Raw genomic sequence first — 10422 nt, 5'->3', positions numbered from 1 at the left:
AAGAGCGTAAAAAGGCAGTGAATTCTGAGAGCCTTCCTCAGCGGGAAGGTAAGTAGGGGAGGAAAACTGTTGCAATAGCATTGCAAGGCACACAATTATCACTGAAAGGCTTTGCCAGAGTGCAACAGGAAAATCATGACTGGATAGTGTCTTAGTGTGCTGACAAACGGACAGTGTTGAAATTTCCTGGGAAACTGTCATGTTTTCTTAATCTTTCAATTCTAGATGAGGTTGCAGTTTTTGGAGCCCTATAGTAATGTTCTCATTCTTTAAAAAGGGGTTTTTAAAAACATGTGTGTGCACATGTGTTTGGTAGGGAGGGAGTGGGAAGGGAATGTCACTGTTACTGGAAAGCAGCGCATCCGTCTGAGCTCCATCCCAGAAACAAACTTATTGCAATGGGAATATGGGGCATCTAGGGATGATGGCTGTCGGGTATCCCTCAGCTGTGCCACGAAATCAAAAAAACAGTTCTGTTCCGGTTGCATTGCAAAGCCACGGGCAATGTAGCCGGACAAACATGGCTAAGTAGCAGTTTTACACTGGCTGGGCAGCCGTGACCGGGAGCTAGTGATGTTAAATAAACCTTTTTAGGGCAAGTTCATGAAACCGAAAAGAAATCCCTAAGCTAGGTTCTCTGCGTGTCCTGTGGCTGCATGTGCTGTTGGACAGTGCAAGACAGGGACCGGCTCCTAATTCAGGGTGGGATACCTCTGGGAAAAAGAGTTGTGGTGCCTCTCGTGCAGCATGTGACGGCGTACAACGGCATGCCACAGGCAAGCTGAGGTTCAGGCAGATCTTTCTAGAGCAGCACTTGTGTTTACCAAAACCGGAGCTTAGCCAGCCTTCGTGGAGCCCCTAAAGGAGGAACTGGGAAGCTTGCAAAGAGCAAGCTCTGGTGTGGCGGTGGGGCTACCAAAACCATCAGGAGCTAGTGCGTGTGGTAACTGCGGGTAAAGTAAAATCTGTATTGCTCCAATAGCTGAATTTGTGAAGCCCATCTGTGGCACCAAGTAGGAAATGACTACTCAGATGGCATCATATATATGGGTCCCTTTCCTAGTGCTAGGAAGTGTTTGCAAGGATTTGGCCGAGATAATGGGTAACCCAGAACTGATGTGGACCTGGGAATTCTGGGGAAGGGAAGTTAACTTTCAGAAAAAGCACTTGGATACCAAGTTTCTGTCACACAGGCCTTGAAGGAGATGCTCATTTATACGAAGTTTCTGTTTCTTTAGGTAGGACAAAAGTGATGTTTTCATGACTGTCTATACGGTTGTCTGGTATATGTGAGAGAATTGTGGTGTACGTGATTGTAGAGGCTCGTACAGCTAACTTCTGTGGGACATCCAAAAAGCACTCAGTAAACCCCAGTCTGTTTAGTCAGATCTGTGAGTTGGCTGTGGCTGGACCAAGTAGGAATGTCTTAAGTCTTGCAGTAAAAATTGCCTTTTTTTCTGAGTGCAGATGATTAAAAAAGCAGTACTTTGAGACCTTTCTTCTTCAGTTACCTACTTTTTGGTGGTTTGCTCAAAGCTTAGTACTGAATTTCAGCCCTTGCAGGCCAAAAAAAATCCTATTTCATTACCAGGAAAATTGTAGTAAACCTCTCTAGCCTCTGGCAGACTATGTCAAAGCATGAGTGCAAGATGCAGGCTCTGCAGAGCTGGTCCCTATGAGTAGGGTCTGAGGTCCCATCTGCACTCATTTTCGGGGAAATGTGGACTTTACTGTGCCACCTCTAATCAGCCTGATATGTAGTAGCAGAATTGCAGAACCGGTCACTTTGCCTGCGCTGTGATACTTGAAGAAATGATGCTTGGAAGCGTGTTATGTCCAGTATGTGGAAGGAAGGTGGGGGGCTGCAGGGTGCCTCACCTGCCTGGCACCGCAAGGGAGAAAGCAATGGATTCAATCCAAAGCAGAAACACTGAAATAAATATACTTCATTATAATAAACCAGGTAACTAGCCATAATGTGAGAGACATTAAAGGCTTTTTCTTCATGCGTTCAGAGGCAAAACTATGAGGAGTCCCTCTGGTAAGAAAGAATGGGCTGTGTGACTCAGGGAGGAGAAAACTAGCAGCTACATCTCTGTCCCAGGAGAGAAAGATGTCACGTACGTCATGTTTGAGGAACTACAGTTCTTTGTGTCTGTTTTAGCTAAATAGTCATTTTTTTACCCTGTATAATTACAGCTTCAGGAAGTCTTGCATGTCCTGTTCAGAAAGTAGTCATATCAGCAGTTTTAGCTTGGGTTTTCAGCTTGTTCCAGGGCATGTTCCCCAAAATCCAGCTTCTTTTAAAGTCTTTCACTTAGGGGAAAATTTCTTGGGACAAGCTTCTATTAGCAGTCATGGGCCAGGTTGTGCAAAATGTTGCTTTTAAATCATCTCTCTGAAAATAGACTCAGACCCACTCTTTCAGTGACCTTGCTTGAATTTTAATGAGTGCTTGTTTGTTCGCTTGCTCGCTTGCTTTTAGGCAGGACTCAAACATAGCTCATGCCTCCTTGGTGGCAGAGTGGGCAGGTGGGGTACAGGCAGTATGAACTGGTACCACACTGGCAGCTTCTGCAAAGAAGTCAAGAACAAAAGGCAGCAAAAATCAAGTTTCTACTGCACCAACAAGGATATGCTCTGCAAGAACGGGTGCTGCTGTGGCCTCCCTTGTCTTCTTCGGGAGGGTGACGGCTGGTGGTAGCTCTTAGCCTGAAACATCGTATGAATTTTTTGCACCAGGTCTTGCACATCACATTCAGCCTTTTGCTCCAGGCTGCCCATGCTTGCCACAGGCAAGTTTTACTGCAACAATAAGCAGAGTTCAGCTGAAATCGCATTCAGCAAGCCATCCGAGTATGGACATGCCTCTGCCCAAAGACTGAAATGAGACCTTCACAGTTCTCATTAGTTGGCTGACTTTGGGAAAACAAAGATAGCCTCCAGCTTTCACTGCTCTGTGCTGACAAATGGCAGCGCTTCCAGAGAATGGTCTGAGCTCAGCTGCGATGCAAACACTTCAGGTAAAGCAAACAGCTATCTGTCGTGATGGACGTAGCTGTGGCAAAATTACGCCAGTTACCTTTCCCTCCCAGCTCCGACAGAAAACGGCTCCCTGTGTTTCACACACACCTGCCTCCTGCTCAAAGATACTATTCGCCTGGTGCAGTTGTTAAAACTATATGCTAAGGCCTGTCTATTGAATAAACGCCAACAAGTTGCTTTAGTGGATGATTAGAAGCCTATAACAGAATTCACTAGGTCAGTAGATTTGCTTTTATACGTGTTTCGTATCCTCTGTAATTCCTTCTCCTTTTGGTAATAATTAGCAGGCACACATTAATCCTGTGCATAACACCTATTGATAACTTTCGGATGTATTTTTAAAGGTAGCCCTACAGACCATACCCAGAATGTCTCCTGGATTGAAGTCCCTCTGCTGCCAGTCATAAGTCACCTCCTCAGGAAATGCTGCGTGTGCTGCAGAGCATGAAACGTGATGACTTTTGCCCATGAACTGGACTATTGCAGCAGAAATGTGTACCAAGACAGCCTGTGATCAATGAAAATGAGAGCACCACGCAGTGACCATCTGATCACCAGTAGATGGTAAAAGCTTGTGTAACGTTAAATGCGGATGACCCTTGTTAGCTTTTCACACCTTCTTCCATGGCCCTGGTAGGTGTAACTGCAGCTGCACTGCAATAGGGCACAGTTTCTGGGCAGGTAGTAAAAATGGAGCTTTTGCAGGGAAATGCCTATCATAGTAAAAAGCAGGATGTTGTTTTTTTTTAAATACCTCTTCTCTGCATATTTTCTGTTAAAACAGAAAAAAACCAGTAAAAGTGGCATCCTAAGTTTTCTGGTCTAAAAGGCTCAGACTGTTTGGCAAAGAAATCAGGGCTGGTTGTCTTTCTCACTCAGATCACAGACTGACCTACTCAGGAGGTGAACAGGGTTGTCCTCAGAGAGTCTGTCACTGCAGAAGCTGGTACATGCATGCTCTGGAAGAGCCAAGTACCATCAGCAGGGGAAGACACGAAGGAAATGGAACTGAGCACCAACAAGCTGGTCTCTGCCTCATGCTCCTGCATGGTGTTAGGTGAGTCCTTGCACTCAGACCTGTGCTTTTCCATTTCTGGCTGCCCAGTTTTGAGACCTCATGGTACCATGAAGAGAGATGCTGAGCACTCTGCTGAGCAATATCATCACACACAAGTCAGAGGGAACTGAATTCAGCCTTCACAGGCATCCTCAAGTTTGCTTTCCTTTGCTACCGACCGCTTGACTGTGTAGTCATCATAAAGCTCTTTCACTGTGAAGTGAATGCAAATGTGGAAGAAAATTAAAAAAAAAAAGGAAAAAGGAAAGAAAAAAAGAAACACACAATTATGAAGAATAAGAAAAAAGAGCACTAGTCGGAAAAGTCAAGAGAATGGTAAAAGAAGTGGCTGGGAACAGGGGAACATGAAATGGAACTGGAAAGATCTTTATAGTCTTTGTCCATCTTTTACTCTTCACCTAAGTCAGCAGTGAAATGGACTCGTGATATTTCAGAAAGAGGATCCTAGATGACAAAGGACAGAAGAAAGGGAAGTGTTCTTCACTTGCATTCTGATCCCAAGAGAGTGGGGGTCTCTCACAAAGCTCAGGGAAAGGAGGACGGACCTGGGAGAATGGAAGTAGTTGTGCACCTAGTGGTGTTCATGATGGCTTTCATCAGCTGCAATGGTGAGTAAATGCTTCAATCTATAAGAACAAAAATCAGAGTACTAAGAGGGTAGGGAAAATCTTTTGAGTTATAGTGTCTTAATTTTTTTAAAGTTGTCAGTTGTAAAAAGTCTTTATTTTCTTGTATGAAAAATAGAGCTTGAGAATTCCCAAGAGTCTTCTTTGGTATCAGATGCCACAAGGTGCTTTCAAGAGTGGAGCAGACGGGGTAGTATTGGGCAAAAAGTCAGCTCCTGTGCCCCAAAGCAAGAACAGAACAAGATTGTTCAGGACCCTTGGAGAGGACCTGCTCCGGTGTGTTAGCTGCCAAAACAGTCTTTGAGAAGCTAGAATATGCATTCTTCTAGAATTTCATAATGCATCAGCATTGTTAGCATGGTCCTGGGAAGAGGAGCTGTAATTGTGAGACTAGGTGCAGGCACACACAATTCCCCGTGGTCTCTCCTGATCTGTTGACTCTTTAGGTGCATTAGAAGAGGTGCTACTGGAATCTTTGCTTCAATTCATATGCTCATGAGGCATATGTGCCGCTCCCAGGGCACATGTGACACTGACACCGGCAGAGAAAGGTTTTGGGAAACAGGAGAAAGGTGCCTTAACAAGTTGTATACAGAAGCACAGAATTGCTCCTGACATTTAGAAAAATGGGTTGAAGTATGTTCCCCATTTTATCATAAAAACCCAGCCTTGTAGACCTCTGGCATCTGCCTCAAGCAACTTATTGTAAGTTAATGCACAATTAACATAACCAGTGCCTTTCTGGGGAGGAGTGGAAAGGGAGAGCAGAATAAGGGGGTATGGTGAGCCAGAAGAGGTGAGCCAAGTCCAGCTAAATTCAGGTAATTTGCTACTTACAAGAGTCTCTTCCCAGAGAAGCCATGGTCTCAGTGGGCAGACAGCTGGAGAGACTGGGAGAATGAGCCGGGTACCACAAAACCCATCCCCTCTTCTCCTGTGCCCGCTTGAGTGCTTGGCAGGGTGCTTATCTGGTTGAAGCAGGTATGATCCAAGAAATGCAAGTCAGAGCTGAAGTTCTCTAAAAGGCTAAAGCAGAAAGACTGGGTTTGGTCCACTGTTCCTGTTCCAGGTCCAGCACTTCAAAACAGATCCCTAAAGGCTCCTGCCCGCATGCCACTTCTGTGCCATCAGGACGGCTGGTGCTGGCAGGCTAGGAAGGAAGATGCTCAATCATCTTAGAAAATGGGCCAGAATAGAAGAGTTCTATTTTTTTTTTTTCTGTTATCACATGTTATAGATAATCCAAATCCCTCTGATCCCTCTTCTGATCTCTAACATGGCCCTTCAGGTTATTGCCTCGTCCAGCTCTATTCCCCTCTGGTGGGAGAATTCACATTGTTTGTCTGGAAGACTACATCCCAGTTTAAGAAGTGTCACTGGGAGGAAACATTTCTTTTTAAAATGCTGTCTCAGGGATTTTTATTTTGCTGAGTTCCCCCCATTCCTTCCAATCAGCTCTCCTTTAGAGTCATCCCTGCTAATGTTGAAATCGGTCATATACAGACAGCAGCTGCTCCACAGGGAATCAGCGGATGCTGGCAGCTATTTCATGGCACACAGCAATGCATAACAATATGGGAGAGATGTTTAAACAAAATTGTGTGCAGATGAATACGCTGGATAGCAAACATGCTTGATCTTGAGTGTACCAAATGCCTTGAGGATATTTCTGAGCAGTCTTCTAAATAGCTTCCACCCTTCTTAGTTTTCTTCGGTGGGAGTCTGTGAAAAGAGGAAGAAAAGAAATGGAAAACCTTTAAAGACTGACACATCAAGGAGTTGCGTTTGACTGGGATGTGAGATTTGAAGAATGGGGCTGTGCCTGCCCTCTCAAAGTCATCTGTTAAAGGAAAACTAAAGCTCCATGTCAGAAACAAGCTTCCACCATGCTCAGCCCTGGCAGTCCCCTCGGCTGTCCCCGTGGACGCAGAGCCACAGGTCCTTCCTTGCCTTCCCCCGACTGGCACCTCCTGTTGGCTCTGGGACAGGCTGTTGCGCAGAGAAGCGCTTCTCCCCGCACAGCTGTACTGCTGGGTCCTGTGAGCACCGGGGAAGTTGCTTAAAAAAATGGTGATGTTAATGAATGCAAACATGTTGTATTCATTGTTGATTGCAGTGAAGCAGTAAACTTGCTTTGTTCATCCTGCCTCCCCCAGAGAAGGTAGAAGTCAACACTGCAAGTGGTGTTGTCAGAGCATCCCGGCTCAGTGGGGGGAGGCTGTTGCTGTTTGACTCATCATGTGCAAGTGTAATCAAAAAGCCAAGCAGCAGAAGTAGGGTGTAAAGGCGGGGGCTAGAGATCAGGAATAAGAGATGCTCCTTATGGTCTTGTGAAGGCTGTAGCTGTGATGCTGCACCAGGAGCAGGATTTGTGCCTCTCTGTACCAAGAGGAATTGAGAACTGGCAAGTGTCCAGAGAGAAACAATAAAAATAGCCATGAGGTTGAAGCAACTGTTGACTTCCCCATGCTCAGGGAGATGGGGACAGGCCCTGGTTTAGCTGGCTGTGGTCTACAGCATCTCTAAGATGTGGCTGCATGCTGGCTTCCACCGCCTCGTGATTCCCATCTATCCTAAGGGCGTTCTCCTCTTCTGCTACATTCTTATTTCTTCCCTTCAACTGTTCCCTGCAGCCCTCCTGGATCTGTCTGGTGACCACCAGGTCATGGGCACATGGATGGAATCCACCACTTTACCGTGTACCTACACACCCTCCGAAGGTTTCACACAGCAAACGCTCATCTGGAGTATGGAGCGAGAGTATAGCACCTCTACCATCTTTCGGAGGGATGATTCTGGTGACCACGTCTTGTTGTCTCAGTTCCGAGACCGCGTCAGCGTCCCAAAGCACAGCCCAGGGGACGCCTCACTTCTAATCGAGAGTCTTGAAATCCCCGACAGTGGACACTATACCTGTCAAGTCACCTGGAGGTCTAAAAATAACAGCCTGATAACAAAAGAGGTGACCACTACGGTTAAAGTTGTCAAAGGTAAATCCAGCAATAAAGCCCTACTCTTGCGTAGCCAGTCTAATCCCCAGAGCATGTAGGAGAAGCAGCAGCTGGTGGGAATAGTCCTTCACACCATACTGTCTACCCACATCCAGGTTGGGTGTCGAGGCATCCTCCTCCCTTGCTGTGTTAGCCCTTCTTCTCCACTCATGGAGGTGTAGGGATGGATGGGGAAGGGCAATCAGTTAGGAAACACTCCATTCTGGATCTACCAATGGGCCACTTGAACCCATGGTGCTTGAGACAACATCCAGATCTGGTTTTGGTTTTGTGCAGGTAGCCAGCATCTCTGTGGTTCTCGTAGCAAGTGGGACAGCAAGTGGGTGTTGTACTAGCCAAATCTGCCTTCTCCACTTCCCGAGCACCCTCAGTGTGTGCTAGAAAGAACTGCCTTTCTGCAAGGGGCACCCACTCAACAGAGCAGGACCTGTGTGATACAGCAGTAGCAATGGTGGCATAGCTGGTGCAAACCCGGCTTTAGGCACGGGTGAACTGAGCTTAACCTGTGCAGAGAGGTGACGTGAGAGCGGTGCCCCCCTTCCTCCTGGGAAAGCACTGAAAGCCGGAGCGAGAACTGCCGTGGAGGGGGCAGGAACCCGCCCCATCGCAGCCAGGGCCAGCATGACCCGGGCCCATCTGCTTTGTCTTCCAGTTGCAGCCACCAAGCCCGTCATCAGGGCCGGAGAGCTGGGGCTGTCGGTCCCGGCAGGAGCCCGGACCAGCCTGACCTGTGTGGCCAGCGGGTCCCCCCCCATCAGCTACCGCTGGTTCAGGGGCACCCCGGGAGGGAAAGCCCTGCTCCTGAGCAGCCGGGCCGAGCTGGCGTGGGACAGCCTGCGGCCCTCCGACACCGGGAAGTACTTCTGTGAGGCCGAAAACAGGGTTGGGGCAGGGGCTGCGCAGCAGAGCGACGCCGTTGAGCTGACAGTGAGAGGTGAGTCCCCAGCCTAGAGCTCCTCATCTCCGCTGCACAAGGCTGAGGCAGGGAGTTTCCCCTTCCACAGTGGGATCAGACATGATGCTGAATATGAATTGTGTCTTGATTGCCACCCAGAGGAAACCACAGGGGCTGGCACCCTCCCTGCTTCGGAGTGTGCCTGATCATGGGAGGGGTCAGGAGAATGTCGCCTGTGTCCCTCTGGGATCAGGACCGTGCAGGATGGGAGCCTGGCTCCTGCCCTTGGCATGTCTTGCTCTTACCTAGCTTGTACTGCAGACAGGGTGTGGGGGAAACGGCCTGATGACCCGTCTCTCCCGCAGAGAGCCCAGTCGCACAGCAGCCCAGCCCTGAGGCCAGCAGGCACAGCAGACCCCCGCTCAGCCCCCGAGGTGATGCGCCCCAGCGAGTGCCCACAGGTACGTGACCTGGGCTGCCAGGGAAGGGCTGCTTCCGCCCTGGCGCTCCATGAGTGATGGAGAAGGTGAGTGAGACAAATCTACTTGACATCCCCTTTGGGCTGCAGATCCTCTTTGCGGGGGGATAGAAAGGGTCCACCCTGCCCCCCGGGCACAGGTGCCCAGCTGTGGGTAGCTGGATTGGAGCCCCCCAGGACAGCAGCAGAGCCAGTGCTGGAAGGACCACAGCCTGGGAAACCAGGGGGTTGGACAGCTTCAACAGAAGGTCACCTGGGGCAAGAAACCTGGCTGGGGGCTCTGTGCGTCAGGGAGCCTTACGGTGCAGCTGCTGATGCTAAAGCACCCCAGAGCAGCCAGGGAGCCACCATCAGAGAGGTGAAGTGAGAAAGTCCTGTGGAAACCAGGATGAGTCCCAGCAGGACAAGGCATTCCCTGGTTGTGCTGTAGCCACCCACAAGAGCTGGTGCCTGGAGACGTACCATGTCAGCCAGGGCTGCTGATGGGGCGATGGCCAGGGAGGGGGGGGGACGTGAGTGCCACGTGCTGCCTGCAAGACTGCTGGCAGAACATGCACAGGATGGCACGTCTGGGATAAAAATATGGCTCATCGCTCTGAGAGCAGGTCCAATGGGTGTTTTCTTTCTGTCTACCTCAGATGCGTTAGCCTGAGGGAATCAAAGCAGTGTGCTTGTCAAAACGGGGCCGGCAGCTTCAGGGCAGCAGTTATGCCCAGCCCAGGAGCGCTGTGTTGGTGAGCCCCCAGCGCTGGGCAGCCAGACGGGCTCTGTGGTGAGCAGAGATCGCTGCCTGCCCCGCTGCTGCTCGGCAGAGCAAACACAGCTCTCCCGAGGCCGCAGGGCAGGTCCAGGAAGGATTATGATGCATTCACCCTTACGCTTTGGCAGATGCGCCCGCAGCAACGCTGGTCTCCCGGAGGGATGCTATTTCGGAGGGGCCTCCCCTTGCCACAGGTGAGTGGAGTTTCGTGCTGGAAAACCTAAGATTTGCACTTGCAAGGGCAGGTTGGCAAATACCTTCTGTAGACCAAACACCAAACCTGGCTGCTGCAGGGAACAAGCCCCTGGCCTGTCAAAACATCGGGTTTTCTCCAGGCAGGCGCTGCCCTGCCGGCGGCCCATCCTCAGGCCTGCCGGAGTGCATTTACTGCCTGAAGCTTGCTTTGTGTTTCTGCCTGAAAGGGGCTGAAAACGCTCACGTGGACCTCAGCCCCGGCCCTCGCGGCTCGGCTGGGCTTCGGCTGCAGCTGCGGGTTTCGCTCAGTTTAAGGCACTTCACAGGCGTGGTG

At 49.5% G+C, this 10422-nt stretch overlaps 1 protein-coding gene across 1 annotated transcript; it reads left to right on the top strand.

Moving 5' to 3' along the window:
• Window positions 1-4676: 4676 nt before the first annotated feature.
• On the top strand, window positions 4677-10087 carry LOC104617502 (V-set and immunoglobulin domain-containing protein 4-like; the record flags this gene model as incomplete). The annotated part of the gene is made up of 5 exons (XM_010282838.1): window positions 4677-4731; window positions 7383-7739; window positions 8413-8694; window positions 9021-9116; window positions 10022-10087. Coding segments are annotated over exons 1-5 (856 nt in total), but the record flags the coding sequence as incomplete, so codon positions are not given.
• Window positions 10088-10422: the final 335 nt, after the last annotated feature.

Source organism: Phaethon lepturus, unplaced genomic scaffold (genome assembly GCF_000687285.1).
Source record: "Phaethon lepturus isolate BGI_N335 unplaced genomic scaffold, ASM68728v1 scaffold15862, whole genome shotgun sequence".
NCBI lineage: Eukaryota > Metazoa > Chordata > Aves > Phaethontiformes > Phaethontidae > Phaethon > Phaethon lepturus.
This window is presented reverse-complemented; position numbering and strand designations above follow the sequence as displayed.